The sequence below is a fragment of the Pagrus major genome, chromosome 6 (assembly GCF_040436345.1).
Source record: "Pagrus major chromosome 6, Pma_NU_1.0".
NCBI classification, from domain to species: domain Eukaryota; kingdom Metazoa; phylum Chordata; class Actinopteri; order Spariformes; family Sparidae; genus Pagrus; species Pagrus major.
The window spans coordinates 22,337,290-22,356,688 of NC_133220.1; the positions used below are offsets into that span (position 1 = coordinate 22,337,290).

The following is a 19,399-nucleotide window of genomic DNA, read 5'->3' on the forward strand; positions in this document are numbered from 1 at the left end:
GAAGAAAAATGTATTTGTATCAAACACATTTATTCATTTTTGAATTTTCTATCAACAGGTATGTACAGATTCAGGTAACAAGTGCATTGTCCCTGCAAAATTCAAACAGACAAAAAAAAGGGATAGTTATTTAAAAAATCTACAAATTAACGACAAACATGCTTTGTTTTTTGTCCTTTTTGTCAACACTACCATGTACTTGGTCAATATATAAATTAAATTATAAAAAGTTTACTCCACAAGCATATACAACAGTCTAACTTCTGACAGGAGCAACAATAAAACACACAATAAAGTCACAGAATTAAAAGATTGCTGCTGGAAAAGATCCCGCTAAAAGCTCATGTAAAGAGCTTTAAAAATACAAACTGTAGTTTATTTGCATTATTTAGTTTTTGCTTCATATTCCATGATTCCAACTACATGTAATATCTGACTCTCTCGCCACACTCCATCTACAAAAATACACAAAATGAAAGTTGATATACTGTTAAAACTTTCCTACATCCACACAGTTAAACAGCAAGACAGGTAATAACAAAACACTTCATGGCAAAGACTAACTTTTTAAGTACAGTACATGTAATGTCAAACGAAATGTTCACTACCAAAACAGAAAAATGTCTGGTTTTTGAGGCTCGTACTTGCCGTTTATGTATTTAATACATGATGAGAGGAAATGAAGGACCTTACTTTGTTAGTATCTGTTATTTTTATTGTATCTCTGAGAAAGACAGTGGTTGCAGTGGTTATAGAGTGACACTTCTCCCCTAAAGCAGCATTCTGTTTCTCGGGACATCCTGACAGGAAGAAATCCATCCTCTCTCTGCATCAGTTCAAGGGCAGAATGAACCCTCAGCTGAGGGGAGCAGTTTATTGGTTCTACTCTACATTAGGAACACAGTTGGAGAACCAGAGAGCACTACGTAGTCCCTTCTTCATCTCTGCTTTGCTCAGACCCTGACGACTGGAGTTGTAGCTGTGAGGGGCGCGGTGGACCCGGTGTCGTAGTCTAGGTCGATCATGGTGTGGTTTGCGGTGCCCAGGCTGCTAAGGGAAGTGCCGGTGCCCATCTGTCTGTCCCGCAGACTTTGCAGGTAACTCTGAGAAGAACAACACAGGGAGAGGTAAGCAAGGTGCACAAATATCGTGGAGTCAACTTGACAAGTATTTAATGGCATCAGTATCTACAGCACACGCCATGTTGGGTGACACTGACCGGTGCCAGTAGGTCCCCAGCGTAACGTTTCACTGGGGTGGGTTTACGGCGGTACGTGCCTTCCTGCCCACCTGCCTGCTGTCGCTTCTTGGCGTCCTTTTCTCGAATCCGCATCAGCTGGACTCTCTTCTGTCTCCGGCTGATAACGACTACAAGGAGAAGAGGATTCAAAGTCAGCTTTTTAACATCACTTATCATCTATCAAGTCACACTCATTCTGGACTGACTTTAGAGATGCAGTAGGAATAGGAAGTGTGTTTGTAAAATCTAAATCTCAAACATCTGGGCTCATATTATTTGAAATGCTAAAAAGTTCAAATTCAGACAGAAAGAGACAAAATGTAACTTTCTGGAGAGATACTTAGTTATCAAATATTGATGCTTTGTGTTGGCAGGTAAAGTTGATCTGGGGATGAGACTCAACAATCAACTATCCTTCTCCAGGGAGTTATATTTTGTTGCTTTAAGTGAAGGATAAAAGAAACTTTATAACTGACTTAATTTAAGAGAGCTACAGTGATGTCTTTTAGTATAACATTATTTTCACAATAGGATAACCATAGCCTTTTTTAATTTGAATTTACTAGGATGTTGCACCTACTTTTATTTTTTTGTGTGTAACTGTTTTGCATTTGGGTTCAGGGTTGAAAACAACTGAAAAGATTTAATTTTTGTTTAATCACTTTTAATGTATCTTCTTGTTTGCACTTTTACTAACATCCCCTTATATGTTCACTCTGATGGACTTTCTCTACCAGCAGCAGAACTGACTTTGGCCTTCAGTTTGGATATATTTATATATTACATACAAATTAGATTGTTGTTCATTTGACATATTTGCAAGTGGAGATACTAAAAAAATCAGTAATATATATATATGTGTGTGTTTTAAAAATTAAAATCACTTTTCTGAATAACATAACTGTGAGAACATTGAATGAACAGAGGGCAGATGTAGGGTAAATCCCTAAAAACTTTGTTTATTAAAGCCTTGTGTTTTGAAAAATTTCAATAAATTTACCTTGTAACCTTGTAACTAATATATGACTCAAGATGATTTAATGCTTTGAATTAATGCAGGATGTATCATGAATTCCTGTTTCTCCCAATTAACAATTATCTCTTTATGTGATCAGTTCATTCTTAATAGATCACCAGTTCAGGAATGTGAATTCTCAGTTACTTCATACATTAAGTAATATGCATTAAGATAGCTGATAGCTTTTTGCATCTGCACCAACTCCACAGCTTCACATTTCCATATCAACAGGTGCTCTGACCCAATAAACAGGTCTGAAGTAAAGCTTACCCTCAGTGTGCGAGAAGCTGTCGTCCGTCAGTTTCCACTGGACCAGTACTCCTATGATGCTGAGGGCGGGCCAGATGCCCAGAATGACCCAGCTGTACCAACAGAGAGGTGGCCCCGGTGTGAGGCGCAAGCACTCATACACATGCGTGGCCAAAACCAGCATCTCCACAAAGTAATCAGCACACACTGTCATGATAGCTGCCCCGAACACAGCCGTGGAGAGCATGGTGAAGAGCTTCTGCCACTGCAGTGTCAGCACGGCAAACAGCATGCCTGTCCCCAGGAGTGCACCCAGTGGGACCCAGACTGTGGTTGGAGTGTAGAACTGGTGAGTGACCAGCAGGGCAGCGAGGGCCAGGAGGAGGCCCAGCAACAGGCCCGTCATGAAGAGGCCGACACTTCGCACCAGCATAGTGACCAAACCGCACAGCAGGCCTATACCGAGGCCTATACCAGCGCTGGCCTCCACGCTCAGCTGAGTGTCCAGCACGTGCTCCTTGTGGCACAGCAAGAAGATGATGACGGAGCCGAACATAAGACCAGAGAGGAACATGACGGCCTTGAAACAGCGGTAACCTGGAAGAAGAGAGAACAACGTCATATTTTTAACAAGAAACAGAATATGCCTACTAAAACCTACAAACACTGCAGAGAAAATCAGTGACATTAGGTGAACGCACAGGTTTATCCAACTCAATCTGATATATTTGAAGGATGCACAATGGAGATAAGTTTACAGTTACACGTGACATTTTGATGGTGTGTTATGTCATCCAAAAAACATTAACTTCATCTTGCTTGATGTCAAGGTCTATGAGCCGCCAGGGATCCTCACCAAAGAAGCAGTAGATGATGCCAAACAGGCAACACATGGAGCAGATGACGGCAGGGATGACATCATACTTCCTCTCTATCTCCAGACTGCAGGCATCGACCTCGGCGATGCCTGCCCCGGCCCCTTCAGAGCTCAGCCCAGTGGGATCTGCCATTCTGGGTGAATGTGGGAGGCGGAAGTTCGGGACAAGGGTAGAACTTCTGGTGTGTTATCTCAAGTCCATCTGAGCAGCTTTGGCGACTGTAAGAGAAGAAAAAATGTGATGAATTGTGGAAAAGGAAAGCAAGAGTGTGGCTGAATATCAGTCAAGTAAAACATAAGTTTTAACCTGATAAACACAGAAAAGCTAAGTACCACTGAGGGAACGGGAAGCGTGAAATCTTCAAGTCATCTATGACTTCTTCCTGGCAGCTGTGTCTATGTGCAGCTGCCACAAACTCAACACACAAAGCTAAGCAACTCAGTGCAACCCTGCATGCCGTGGCATTAGTGAAGTGTTGATCGGCTCTGATGTCCCACTCTAAATCATTTGTTCCGATGTAGCGGAACGATGTGTCCCTATATTGCCTTTTAAACTATAGTTATTGTTTGTTGTACTGTGTTTTCTTTAACAATTTACTTAATTACGGGCTGGCTTCAGTTATTTTAAATGTTTCCATATGTGCAGTGATGTCACTGCAGCAGATATCAGGGCACATTAAAGCAGCAAAACTAAAAACTGTAGTCATAAACTTGACAGGACAAAAGAAGCAGAATTAAACTTCTATCTCCTGAAGAAGATTTTGTCAGAAAGCTCTGATGGAGCTCAGGATTTATTAGAAGGACGGCTGCTTTATGCCAAACATTTTCAGTGTATGAACCTGGACTGTATGTGCGACCTTGTGGGTGAGTAGAGGAAAAAAAAGGGGTGTGAACAGTCAATACCCGCAATTCAAATTATGTTCCTGTGGCTATGCACACAGGATTATACTTCACCATTCATATGGATATAAGAAAGCATGATGACATGGTGACATATTACACTGAAGTTAGCTGGTTTTAAATATGTGAACATTTATTTAAAGTAAAAGTTAATTTTGATGTGAAGTGCTTAGACCTGTCAGCTTGAACACAGACAGACAGGTCTAAGCACTTCACATCAAAATTCTGTTTTCTGAGTGTTACTGCAACTTCCCGAACACATATAATTTCAAATAATACATATATATATATATACAAAAAATAATAATAACCTTTGGCTGATGCACAAAAATAAATAAGCAATAAATCATAACGCATTCAGCAGTCCAAACACAGGCTGGGATCTTGAGGCAAATCAATTATCTCTTCAAAATAAAATTCTGAATGCCACTGCAACTTCCCGAACACAAACAGTAAGAAGAAATACGAACATTTGCAGGCTGTCCAACAAAAAAAGGTCCATCCTAAACATATAACATAATGGCCAAAGCTACTTTTTCCTTGCACTGTGCAAAAATAAAATAGCATCCACAGTGCCAGGACTGAGATGATTCCACCTCGCCTGTGCTGAGCTGAATGAACGTTCGCTTGCAGCACTTGTTGCAGGGATGCACAGGATTCTCCTTGCGAGGTGCTGCAGCCGTGGGAAGCGGTCTTGTTTCTCCCAGAAACAGAGCAAATTTTCTTCTGATGACTCCTCGAATTGAAAATTTGTAGAGCAGTACTCCTCCACCTCATCCATAAATTTGGGGGTCTCGTCTTCCCATTCTGTGAAGTCCACCTTCTGCCTTTTGGCTTGTCCGACTTCATGACCACCTACAACAGGAGATATTAGGCTCCTTAATGCGCACAGCCGCACAGCTAGTGTACACAGTAACAGAGTTATTATAGTTTTGTATTTTTCATTTGTTTTTTTATTTCAATTCAATTTAGTTTCAGTTAGTTTCCGAATTGGGTTTGTTTGTTTCAGTTTAGTTATTGTTTGGTTTAGCTTTTATTAATTTGAGTAATTATTTTATTATGTTATTTATTCTTCTTTTTTCTTATTATAACATTGGCGGGTATTTACCAGGGGGCAAGATTTAAGATGTCTAGAATAGGTATCATAATACAAACACACACATACTGTGAAGGCAGTTGAGTCACACAGTCATGTAGACATCCCAGTATCAATAAATATATGCCCCATGCCTTCTCATGCTTGTCCTGTTGACAAATTTGACCAAACTGACAACGACTAAATCTTCAGACATTTCTTGTACATCTATTTTTTTCAGTTAACTAACATGTTTTTTACTCCTAGTTGTAATTGGACCTTGTACAGTGGTACTAAGTTGGTTAATACAGGATGAAAAATAAAAATGTACCTGATCCTAATGATAGGTCAGTGAATAAGGTGTTCTCTGCTGCATTCAGGCTCAGGCTGGGTTCTTCATCTATAAGTGCCCTCACTTGCCTCTGCACTTCTTTTCTCTCTTCAGGTGTCAACATCTTCAGTGATTTAAACCTGGGACAGAGGAACGTGGCGACCTTGTGAGTGGGAGTCGGGAGCATCATCTCCTCCAGCAGGCTGGATGCTTGAGCCCGCAGGAGGAACATGTATGATGGATCTCCACAGTTGGGCTCGCAGTGTTTCTTGAGTTTGAGAAACCAGAGCAGCACCGTGTGGATTGTGGGGTATCTGTCTCCTTCCAGCTCGTTCATGGCCAACTTGAAGAGAGTGAGGAAGTCGATCAGGTGTGTGAGCTGCTCTTGAAAGATGCCCTCCATCCTGTGCAGCTGGTCTCTGTCCTCTAGGAGCTGTCTGATGTCACTGTACTGTCTCACTATGGACTCCAACATGTGGACTTTACTGGTCCAGCGTCCTTCACATTCTTGGATGAGAGTGTGCGCTAAACTCCTACATGCTCCTGTTTTCTTCAGAAACGTGACGAGGCTCTTGCAGTTATCCAACACTTCTAGCACATCTGCCATGCCCTCCGGTGCGTCCTGCTCACTGAACGCGAGTCTCAACACCGTGTTCAGGGTGTGTGAGGCGCACGGGATCCAGTGGTAGGTCCGCAGCGCGGCCTGTATGTCAGGCACCTGGTCACCCACAAAAACTACTTTTTCCGCCGATATCCCATAATTCATCAGCACGTTGGTTATTCGCTCGTGGATATTTTCGCTCGTCTTTCTCTGACTGTCAAACTCGGCTGTGGCCAGGACGCGACTCTCCAGCTGCCACTTCTCACTGATGTAGTGACAGGTGAGGACCGTGTACGTCCTCCTGCTCAACTCATCTGTCCACGTATCAGGAGTCACGGCGATCCCACCGTCCTCCATCACTTTTTGGATGACTCCAGAGAGTTTCTCCCTGTCTGCAGCCGCCTGTTGCTTCGCCCTGTCACACACCGCTTTATGCCGGGGGAGGATGCCTTCAGCGTCCACAGCACCGTATTTAGCCCCGATGTTTATCAGCGTCTGGGCCACCTGGGCGAACCCTTTACCGGTGAAAATGTCGAACGGGCGCGTATCCAAACAACACATGTCCACGAAGTCATCTACCAGCTTTGATTTAATGTCCTGTGGTAATCTTCTGCTGTCTCGACGGAGGGAGGAGGAGGTGTTCACCTGACCCGGCTGGCCTCTGCCTCTAGTGCACACATGATGAACCATGTTGGAGGTACCAGTTTTGTGGCTGTCGTACACGTACAGCGCCTCGCAGCTGTTGCAGATGACATACCCAGCACTGGACCCGTCCTGGTTCACTACTTCACTAAACCTCTCCCACACGGAGCTCCTCTGCCCTTCCTTTCTTCTTGTTTTTACTTCTCCTCTTTTAATTTTCTCTCGGATCTTGAATGCCTCCATTGTGTAAAGCTTCTGCTGAAGACAACTGGACCCTGCAGAGTCTAGTCTGCTCGTTCGTGCCTGATGGAAAGTGAACCTTAAGGTATCACTTTTTCCACTTTAATGTGTATGCTTTCACACACTCCATCCAACCATCCGCTGTTAATCTGCATTTGTAGGACCCGGACCGACCGATCCGCATTTATATCCGCAGTGTCCGCGGGTGTCGATCCGCGCATCACTATCAGGCACCAAACAAACATCCGCCCACTGTAATTCATGGGCCAGGACCCTGTTGGGCTCTGCTTTGAACCCACTGCGTTTCTGGCTCAGAACCACCTTACTCTGCCTCTGATTGGTTGCCTCCCTTGGCTGGGTTCAGACATGAGGAAGGAGATTGGTTATGGAAAGGGTCAGAATATCAGGGTACGCCAATCAGAAGAAGAGTTAGGGGAAAAAATGCAATTGGATCCATAATGGCGCCTCTGAGCAGGGTCCAGCTGCAGTTTCACAGTCAACACGTCACACCTCCTTCACTACAAGACACACTCCCCCTGAGATCTTTTCCTAACCCTGTAGTTTTGGTGCTTAACCTCTTCAAGGGTGAAACATGTAGTAGGTGTGGTGTCCGCAGATAGAAGATACTTGAGCTCCGCTGTGCTCTCATGTGATCTCCCTGAATCATTATTGTCATGAACACATCTGTGGTGTGTCACCCGAGAAGAGTAATTGGCTTAAATAGTAAAATAATCTAGTTTTATTATATACACATTTATTATATAATAAATACATAGTATTACATTGCAGACATATATTACATAGCTTCATATTTACACAAAGCAACTATCCTGTGCGATTTCTGTTTGTATCCTGTGCAGTCCAAGACTCTGCAATTATGTGTATATATTTTTGACTTTTTTGTGTGTGTTTTAGTACACACTGTGTGTGGGTTACAGTTATGGTTGCAATAATCCAGTGCAGTTATACATCTTGGTCATATCTGTATATGTGGAAGTTGAAGTTGAAAAAAGCTTTAATATTATTTTTTTTTATTGTTTTAATTTTACTTTTCTATTTTTGTCTTTGTCTTGCTTTAACTCGTTTCATTTTTATTTATCATTCAATCATTCCCCCTCCCCCTCTGCTTCTGACTTTTGACCTGCTCTAACAAGTTAATTTCCCTGGTGGGGGATCAATAAACTCTTATCTTAGCCAACTATGCTTTTAGAGTTACTTGGGAAGGAGGAACTAGTAACACAGTATCTATGTCCAAATTGACTGCAGAGCATCTAATGTTACCGTCTGGCAAAAACAAACTAAAAACAATCAAAAAAACATGCATCTCCAAAATGTCGACTTTTCATTAGCTACAAGTAACAGCCCTGTCTTGAGCTCTGTGACGATGCATTTGATGTGGTATATTTAGCACAAAAAGGTGCGATAGATATTGTTTCTATAGCATCTGTGCAAATCTTGCTATGACTTCTTCATTTAAGTGAAGGCTGCTGGAACAAAGCTATTTTTTTACTGCTTGATTCTCCACCTTTTGTCTGTAAACCTACGTCCAGAGGGAAGAAGCTGAAATTCATTGTGCTATCCTCTGTAATTGCCTGGTGTACATGTTGGGTTAAGCTGTGACTCACTAATCAGCCTACTTGATATGATAACACTAAATAAGGTCATCATGGTTTTGTTGATATGAAAATTGGAGAGTTTCCTTCAACAAAACAATCGCTGGTGCCCCTTTTGTGCACAAGGATTCACAATACATGGTGAAATACATGTTTCTAACAGGACAGAACAAGCTAAAGTATAATCTAAAATTGTACAGAGCCCACTTTCTTATAATTGCTTGCAAAATATAGCTTAAAAACAATTTTTTCTAGGGCTTTACATTTCACTTCCAACTACTTTGTAATTTATAGGAAGCTAACCGACTAGTACTTGAAAAATTATAAATGATATTTTAGCTGGCAGGCCTGTAGAGAGCCACAGAGGGCTGCAGTGGGGCTAAAGGCTTATGGGTGGACTGCTGCTGGCAGGCCTCCTGTATGATCTCACCACAGCTGAGATCCGATTACAGCTAACTCACGTTTTCTACTTGAGACAAACAGTCAGGAACAGTCTGCTCTGCTTTTATTCTGTGCTCCTTGCCAGGTCTTTCTCTTTCCACCCTGTCTGTCCTCCACGTCTCCGTTTTTACCTGGAAATTTACTCAACTCAAATCTATTTTCTCAATGAAATGGGCCTCATTTGTTTAGACTTTCTCTGACACAAGGCTGTGTAATTTGTATGTCCTGCCTATGAATGATTTTACTGGAAAAAATGAGAGTCCACTGGAAAGTTTTCTTTTCTTCTTTAGTCACTTGCAGCTCTCCAGTACCTATTTCTCTCCTCTGCTTTCCATCAGTGACAATGCGTTGTCTCATATCTCTTTTTTAAAGATGAATTTAGGAGAAATATGTCCTATATGTACACGTGGCCAGTTGAGCTGAAATTGAGATAATATGTACAATAGTTTAGGAGTATGATTTAATGTTAAGAGCTGATAAAAATATCCCAATCTGCTAAGACTAGTCATTCATCAGACATGTTCAGTACTCTGTAACAAACAATGGTTTTGCTTATAAAACGACCTGTGGATCTAATAGATGGACCAAGTGCAATCGATACTGATATCAGCTAAAGGTTGGAAAAATTGCCTGAATTAAAGACTGGTCATGAAAATTCTGGCCTGAAACCAATGTTTAAATAAAAAACAGACAAAGGAATTTTTATTAGAAAAAAATAACTGAACTGTTTAAAAGTCGTTCATTACACTATCTTTGAAAGAAAACTACTTCAATCATTATGATAAGTTACTGCTTCAAAAGCCTTTTTTCACCCTGTACTACAACTATTTAGTTAATGCTAAGAATCTTCAGTACTTATAGCCTTACAAACTGATGAAGATGAGCCAAAAGCTCATAAATGTGCCAGTGCGAATGTGATGTGACACAACAGATAAATTGGCCACTGCTCTCGGTAAATGTAGTCTTATTTGCCGATAGACAGATAGCAGTCAACAAGGTTAGGTTTATTTTCTGTAATAACAGCAAACTGGATAGACTGAGACAGACATAAAATATAGTAACTTTTCTCATGAAATGAGAACAGCTTGAGAGATCTCTGTAGACAATCAAGGCTATAGCCTTCACATCAACACCAGCCAACTTCAAATGAAGAACCAAACTCTACGGTGGATAATGCAAAACTACACACAGTTAGCACAGTCAAGCAAGAAAGGGTTTGAATATGACAGCTCTTCATATTTGTAAGGGTCAACATCTTTGAAACTTCTAGTCAGTGTGAATATGAGTGTCAGTGTTTTTGTCTTGGTGATAGACTAGCTTCCTTTGTCCATTAACCAGTGACTCAACCTCCATGTGACCCCTGAAAAGGATAAGAGGTTAGAAAATGGATTGACAGAGACAGTAACCTCACTGTGATGGGCTTTTGTTTCGCTCTTTGGTCTCGGTCGCATGAGAGAAAAACTTTTTTTGATTTTATAATGTGGAACTGTCAAAAGGTTCATGTGTACTTCCAAAAAAATGAGCCAACAGACTTCAGTAGATACAGTTTACTTAAGGCTTTGAGTTAAACTTGATGTTGAGTGCATTTGGTTTGGCCCAGATCCTTTTGCCCCAGTTGGCCTTTCTTCAATATGACATGACTGCAGCATGAAGCCACCTGGTTTGTCTGGATATGAAACACCTGAATCTGCCAGCTGTCATTTGTAGAACTCGTTTTGTCTGACTCAGCTCTTAAAGCCTTCCCCTTTTTACCTGCTGTGACCCTTTTCTGTCTGCAACTCTTGGCCTTTGTGCCTCGTGAGACATGTAAAACTTTAACAACCATGAGTGATTAAGCTCATCTTCTGCTACACAACAAACTGCATCATGTACTTGTCACTGGGTTTATAAAGATATTTAACTAAATCTACACCACTAAAGTATAAAAGAATAATGTCTATTTAGAGCCCATTCATCTTCCAAAGAACCAAGACAAAAAGTTATTTGATGTCTCTTGTACTTAACACACAGCACGTCAAATCTGAATACAGCTTTGTACTAAATCATGTGGGTAGATAAAATAGTGACACATCACATTACACAGTAGCTCATTCTTATAGTAATTACTGTAATTGGACACTGGCATCTTCCTCTATTGCTTGTAACGGGCCATGACTCTGAATGACTGTTTTGTGGTCGGCTTATTGAATTTAGATCATCATCAATGCTAGTACAAAGTAATAAAATCTACTGTCCTTTCTACCTCAGAACATATTTGGTTACTGTTAAATGTTATATTCCGATTGTTAAAACAACTTTTTGTCAGGATCTGCCAGTAACGCTAGCACTATGAGTGTGAACTAGTTAATATTTCAACACCATTTTAAAAGTAATTTAATAAACTCACGCATGTATACTCCCATATCTCTGTGCTTCTGCCTCATGTTACCCCTCTGTGAGTCACAATGGTGTCCTATGTCTAGCAGGCTTGGAAGTCCTTGCTGCTGAGGGAGAATAGAGCCATTATGGGGCAAAACAAAGACTCTGAGGCCCATGCTGTGACCTCTAGTGGCACTCAGAGGAAACCATGCGGACGAAAAGGGAGACTGCATAAAGATGGCTGAGAGCACCAAGGAAACTGGTAGATCCCGAGTGTTTGGTTTAAGATGGGTGCCAAGTATGTGCCTTCAGAGGGCTGGTGAGTGATGGAGGGAGGGGGTCCTAACTCGAAACAGAACTATCTATCTTACTGACTGAGCTCTCCAGAGGGCCCCCAAACCTGCCAATGCTTCCACGCTGAATTTTCTACAAGCTAAAGTCGCCTGGCAACTAATTCAATACAAGTCAACAAGAAGAAGAGTAGCAGCTCTGTGAGGCTTTAGCTGCTAATAGATCTAGATGCTAATATTGTCATGCTCACATGCACAGCGACAATACTAACATGCTGGTGTTTTGCATGTGTTTTTACTAGGTCCACCATCTAAGTTTAGCCTCTCATTTGAATCGGTGGTATATTTCACAGCACTTCATCAAAAAGTTGTCAAAATATTCCACTTGTAAACAAGAATGTCTACCTTGTGATGATGCTAGAGAAGAAGTCAGAGCATAAACAAAGTCAGGAAGGGTCATAGTCTGGAGACTTTAAATGTCTGTGCAAACATTTTTATGGGGATACATCCGATAGTAATTGAGATATTTCACTATAGACCAAAGAGGTGGAAATTGTTAATGGTACTTATCAGTCGTTTTTGTATAAAGTTTTTTTCAGCTTTTTTGTTTTCTTGATAATCAACTCACGAGCGAGGTGCCATTTGTTTTCATATATAGTGTTTCTGATCATTTTGATAATCACCTCAGTGTCTTAGATAACCATTAGTAACATTAGCTAGTCACTTAGCTTAGCAGATGAGCTTTTGGAACATTATGTTGCCCTTGAAACAAAAACTAGCCCCAGAGTATACTCCCCCTGAACAAATACTGCAGGGGGGCTGAGTAGTGCTCAGCTGCTGAGGAACGGGCTGGGCTGACCAAAAGTTCCCCACATAGCTAATTTGGGTGTGTTTGGTAAAGGGGTGTGTGTGTGTGATCAGAGCCAAGGATTCTGCAAGAGCTTCTCCGACTTGATGGCCAGGGCCAGCTGAGAAGCTGAAAACCTGCAGTGTTATGACTTGGCTGCCTGTCACTTGGAAGACGCTACCAAGAATGTGAGATGCACTGGGGTCTGCGCTCTGCAGTTGCACCCGTAAATCATGCCACCTTGTGCTGGACGCCCGGATTAGCTGAGAGACTGATTGAGTCCGGACAACAGGCACCATGGGAATAACGCTGTCACAGTGGGGGTTATTAAAATGTGAGCCATATTGTGCTAAGCCTAACACTGGATAAACATGGATAAATGTATGCTCATCATCTCAATACCATCTGCTTTCACTCTGGATCATATTAAGCAAGACATCATATGGGCACTACTGAGCTTCCTGTCTTTCCACAGCAGGAAGCTCAGGACCAGAAGAGGAAGTGGAACATCAGGTTTCAGCAGGAACTGACCTTTGTGTTAGTGACACGGAGTAGAGACAGGGACAAAAAGCTGGATCATCAACACTAAAACATCATTTTACATCGACAACACCTCTCCCCTGATTTCAACTGAGGATCTGAGACTGGAAAACACGAGGCAGCTACCAAGGACTCTGGACTGCTAAGAAAGTTAGCATTGTCAACTACAAACAAGCTTGTAATCTGTCTGGCTCGCAGGCTAATCTACAAATAACACTTGCTATTGTGTCACAGAGGGGAACAAAAACTTGCATAATGAACAAAGCACCACATGATAGTCAGTTAACACTTTTCCTTTTGCAGACTTTGAATGCTCAGAGGTTTTGTAATTACTGTCAATATACTGAGCTCCATGCAGCCATATTCAGACCACAATGATGCACTGATGATGATGTTTATGTGCATTTCTGTTCACCACCACTGTACACCAGTCTACCCGAGAACAATATTGTATATTTTATTCTATTTTATATATATTTATTCCTATATTTTAACTTCTGCATTAACTTCTGGTTTCTCTTTTTTTCATCTCTCATTTCACTTGTGTGATTCTGTTGGAAATGTTGTATGAGCATTGTTGGAGGGAGCATGAGAACAACAAATGCTCAGTAAACGACTGCTTTACTGTAATTGTTGTTTACTTCTATGCAGACTTTATATGGACAAGTCAACACCTGCCAGGGCCACAGGTCTCTACCATCACATTCACCAGTCACATACCAGTTATATTCCTCTCATTTCATTTTTTAATCCAGATTTATCCTTCGCCACACACACACACATCCACTCCCCTTGCATGCAAACCTCACTGGAGTGCGTGGCATAGGCAAATCGACTGTTTTAAAAGCTCTATTGTGCACACCAAAAAAGTTCACTATATGTGAATCATGGGATAATTTTGCATGCTCAATCTTCATATGTCCCTCACTCATCCTTTGTATGTGGTTTGAGCGATTGTATCCCAGTGCGTCCTCATTGCATTGTCAAAACAGCTTTCCACTTCTTATTTTACATCATTAAAGGGCAGTTTTAGGACCAAGTGTGATCAGAATCAACATTAACAGGGCTGGTTTTCCCCTGCGCAGACCTGAAATGTCTCCACATATTTGTGACCGCAAACTCTCTAAAATTGTCAATTTTCTGCACAAATATTTGTCTCCCAATTCCAAAGCTGCTTTAATTCACCCAAACAACTTTATTTTGCACATAGCACAGTTGGGAGTTCCTGGATCTTGGTCACTGAACAAAGTTATAATAGTTCATCTTCATTTTGCAATATTTGGTTGCACTCAACAGCTTTTTTAAAAGACCCAATTGGCAGCAGATAAAGTGACCATATTTTAGTCGTAATCTCACTGGTAATTATGGGACTTTATTGAAGTCTCCAATTTCCGAATAAAGATCATTGAAAAGAGTCAAGTTTATAACTCTCACTGCCAAATCATTTGCCCTCTGGTCACAAACCCCAATAATGGTCATTTGTGGCAATATTTTATTAGTCTTTTCCCCTCATAATCCCTCAATCTCACGCCTGCCTGAGTTTAGTCTCAACAATAGAGGCCTTTCAACTTAAGACTGCAGAGAGCTACTTATAGAGAGGCATGAAGAAAAGATCAGAAACACAATGAGGAGCCTTTTGAAAAGAGTCACATGTCAATGGTGCATGCGTGTGGACTGTACATCAGAAATATACATGGTCATTAACATGGTAAAATCCATGGTGAGGACTAATCACTGTTAACTCTCTATGCTGCACTAAGCTGGAGTTAGAAGGAGCATACAGTGTGTGCAGCAAGGAGGGGCAGTTCCACAACGCTCTATTAGGGTTTGTGGTGCAGAGCAGCATTTAGTAGGCGGTGTGATGGAGTCTGATGTCCATATGTCAGTGAGAGCATGACAGTATAGCGCTGTGTACCAGATAATATATGCGGCTGATGAACACTAGGTTGGTACAGAGAACCTAAATGTAACCACCCATTGCGCATTTGTGTCCTTGAGCAAGACACCAACGCAAGTTCCAGGGTTGTGCTGACCTCTGTATGAAGTAGAGTTGAAGACTGGTGTGTGTTGATACTATTATAGCGCTTTTATCAAACTGTTGAACAAGCAAGAAGAGTTGCTCAGGCAGTGTGCCAAACTAAGTTCGAATAGGCCACTGATTGAAGTGTGATAATTTGTAGATAGGTCTGCTATAGTGGCAGAAGAGGAGTCAGTGGTGGTTCAGACCTCCGTGCAGTGCCTATATATGTCTGCAGCGCTTCCACTGCAGCTCTATCATTTAGAGCCGACGTTTAACCCTCTTTGTCAAATTCCACTCGACAATAATTGTACCTCCTACAGCGATCTCATGATCCTAAAATATCACGCATGTCCTTCATTTTCCAACTCTGCTCTCATGTCATAACTATAACCAATGTTTAAAGTGCTATAAGTAGCCTATGGATGGATGTTGCGAAATGACTGGTATCAGTTTTTATGTGGTTTCCATGTGACAATGGATTTTTTTTTCTTGCACCCAAGAGTCTCCAGATCCTTCCATCTCTGAGCCTAACACAAAGTCAAAGTTACTCCTCAGTCATGTCAGTTCTTCTTTTAGTTAGGCTTCTTAAATTGGACATTTGAGAAGTAAAATCAGAATGAACTGCATGATTAGGGCTGCAACTAATGATTATTTTAATCGTCAATTAATCTGTATATTTTCTCAATTAATCAGTTCATTTTTTGATCTATGCAATGTCAGAAAATGGTGAAAAATGTCGATCAGTGTTTCTCAAAACCCAAGATGCCATCCTCAAATGTCTTGTTTTGTCCACAACCTAGCGCGATATATATCGTTCTGACAGTTTATAAGGACATTTATATTATGTGCTAATTATTGGTACCTGTGAAATTACAGCTGATAAATAAGACAATTGTATGTAGCCAAATTGCTTTCATTGACTTAACAAGCGCTGCATCTACACACTCACAGTGGGTGGCGGTATGCACCTTTACATTTGGTTTGCAATCTGCAAATAAACACACAGAAAAGACTGAGAAGAGGAACAATTGTAGTACGCAATATATATTCTGCAAGGGTTCAGAGAGGAGGGAAAAAGCCCTCGAGTTTGAACACAACAAATTTTATTAGAGCTCTGAAATATTAGATTATCTGTCTCTGCTCACTATATCTCAGTTTTTATCCTTAATTGTTAAACTACAGGTTAGGAACTTTTTTTTAAAGATAAAAAAATTAAAATGATCAGTTATCTTATCGGTATCTGCCATGGGAAGCAGGTAGTTATCAGTTACTGTTTCGTTTGTAAAAAATCCATATCGTGCATCCCTACCTCAATACAAAGAGATTAAGATTACCGTTATAGATTCACTTTTATTCACTTTTAAGAAGCTCCCTTAATCAAGTACTCCTTGAGGTATCTTTTAAGAATACACCCATGATGCACTTCCTGATAAGAGGAGAAAGTCAAAGGTACAGAGCAATGTTGTCTTCTTATTGGATTGACCACAGACCACAATCTTGAACAGATTGTACTGTATGGCTCTTATTCATAATGACAAGCTTTGAGTCATTCCTCAGAGATCTGGCCATGTGCGGCGCATATGGACAGATGTAGGAGGCCTGAGCATGTGGCTTGACAGAGCTGAAGTATGCTAATGCAATAACTGTGAAGACTTCTAAGTTAAAGTCACCCAAATAATCATTACATGACAGTGTCTTTGTGAAACTGAACTGTGCTTTTGTGACCATTTGAACAATGAACAATCTTGAACAATGTCCTACATATGACAACAACTAACGGCAGAGGAGACACTGAGTACACATGATCGGTCACTTGTTTCTATCAAATATTCATGAATTAATGACTAGATCATGTTATAAACTAACCACAGATGGCAAATGAATTAATCTTTTTCTCAGATGTACAACAGCTGAACGTAAAACTACAAATTCCCCGAATTTCCAAAGAGTTTTGTTCTTAAATGTCATCTAAAAAGTAAGAATTGTGTATATTATTTTCACTTTGTATTAATAAATATAGCCAGTACCTTAATCAAAAGAATAAACCTTAGCTTATGGCCATGTTGTTTTAAGAGGAAAAAAAGACTGCTCATGTTTAAAGAAGAAAGCCGATCCATACACAGTAATTACCTAACTTCAAATTAAAGTTTGTCCTCATAAAATGGGAATTCCTACTTTGCTGTGCTGGTCAGCTGCTCTTACTGTGCTCACTCTCTCTCCAACAACAGCCCCCTGAAAGCTGCTTAGAATACTTTCAATAAAGTTCAGAGTTCAATTGTACTTTTTGTGTTAACTTGTTAAAAATGAGAAGTCTACATGGTGTGAGCATATTCGCAAGACGAGACAAAAAATGAGAGCCTCCCGTCCCTGCTAATTAAAAGGTACCACGCAAACAACATGTGCAGTCCAACTTTCATCAACCCCTGCTCTTTATGCTTCCTTTCCTGCCGTCTCTTTTTCCCCCAAAGCAGGGAAGGGCTTCCTCTCTGCTGTTTCAAAAGGGGCAAAACCATCTGGTGCAGGCTGACAGAGTTTAGGTCAAGTAGATGAAGGGGGGCTCAGTGAGGGGGTGTAACTACAGACCAGTAAAGACAGGACCTGTAGACTGTCATCACACTGTCCAAAAAGCCAAGAGGCACTCCTAGTCTGGATCACACAGCAGAACCACAGGGCCGGGACTTTTTGCACGCTATGTGGGCCAGAAAAGGCGATGAAATGCTTATATGATAGGATGATACCATATAGTTATGCTTATGCATTGGGTGATAATAAAGAAACACACGATTAGTTTCTCTAAGTGATCCAATCAGTGGAGTTTACATATAATTTGATTAAAATTAAACAAATCAGTGCTGAATTTAATTGTTTCTTAAGAGCTACTTAACCATCTTCCACTAGCACAACTTCTGCTTAAGTACCTGGAGTTGGTAGCCAGTACTGATTCAAGCACAGTACTGAGGGGTTTTGGGCTAAACACTTGGTTCAGTGCACACAAATAAAGCCCAAAATCACCCTGGATCATTATGTCTTTGTCCCCACAAGCTGAAGGATAAGTTGCAGTATGTGACTGAAGTTTAAAACGCTTTACAGGGGGAGCAGCTATGGGAGCAGCCTGGCTTGCTTACGTGTTATTAGAAACAATTCCAGCTGTAGAGTTTGGCACTGATCGGTTTGTGATCTGAGGTGGGATCGCTCGGCTGTAATCAATCATCTTCGGCAATGCAGTATGAGGCTGTTGTCTCCTATGACAGTTAACTGAATTCAAATGTCCACTGGCAGAGAATAATAATTACAGCCAACCAAACCTCTGGCGTTAAAGCGAAGAGTAGCCCAGTGACATCTGCCAACACACACAAAAATACACTTGAAGCTTCAGTAAAAGTGATTTTTAAAAACTTACCGATGAGCCCGGCTGTTCGGCAGCTGTATCGGTAACTTCTCCTTGACAATCGGCCCTGTCAGACAGGAAAAACACCCCCACCATTCACACACACAAAAGCGGCGGTGGAGCACAAGGGGAGAACCGGTTTTCTCCCTGTAGGCTCTTTTTTTAAAACTCACGGAGTGACCTAACTAAACCGACGACAGCGGCATGGTTTTGTTCCTAACCCCTGCCTCATGCAAATGTCTGAAAACGAGAGACGGGCTCTGGCCGCGGACGTGAGGAGGGTTAGCTAGTTTCCATTCTCCGCGGAGCCTCACACAACTTGGAGACTGGGTCAACCGTTGGAGTTCCCGTCACCAAGGAACTGTGGAAAAACTGAACGATCCTCCCTCACACGCCTCCCCTTCTCCTGCTCTGAAGTAAACGCCACTTAAAAACACAAAGGAGGAAAAGTTTTTCCCTCTCTCTCCCCGGAGGCGATCCCCTCGCTATCTCCATCCAGGCGGCGTCGTCAGTTGGTCCGTTGGCAGGGAGGGGGGGGGGGCACAGCAACAGATGAGGCTGCTTCAATCAGCTAGCTAGCTGTACCTGAGCTCCTCCTGCATTCATTTAATGCCGAGTTATTTTAAGTTTTAAAGTAAATAATGACCTGAGAATAATCACAGCAGCCCATTTAAACCAAACATTGTAATGTAATTTGGTGTCCCCCCCCCCCCCACACACACACACATC

General features: G+C 41.4%; 1 protein-coding gene across 3 annotated transcripts; it reads right to left on the bottom strand.

The window, feature by feature from the left end:
- Positions 1-84: 84 nt before the first annotated feature.
- On the bottom strand, positions 85-19,033 carry LOC140998418 (transmembrane protein 198-like). Of its 3 annotated transcripts, none has more exons than XM_073468702.1 (5): positions 18,683-19,033; positions 3,364-3,603; positions 2,529-3,104; positions 1,220-1,368; positions 85-1,103 (listed from the first exon to the last, which is right to left on the bottom strand). In XM_073468702.1, the coding sequence occupies exons 2-5, from the start codon at positions 3,515-3,517 to the stop codon at positions 954-956; spliced, it is 1,029 nt and encodes a 342-aa protein (XP_073324803.1). In that variant the 5' UTR covers positions 3,518-3,603; positions 18,683-19,033; the 3' UTR covers positions 85-953. The 3 variants fall into 3 exon arrangements, with proteins under 3 accessions (XP_073324803.1, XP_073324805.1, XP_073324806.1); XM_073468704.1 differs by lacking the exon at positions 18,683-19,033 and adding an exon at positions 5,691-6,136; XM_073468705.1 differs by lacking the exon at positions 18,683-19,033 and having other exon boundaries at positions 3,364-3,673.
- Between the last annotated feature and the right edge of the window lie 366 nt (positions 19,034-19,399).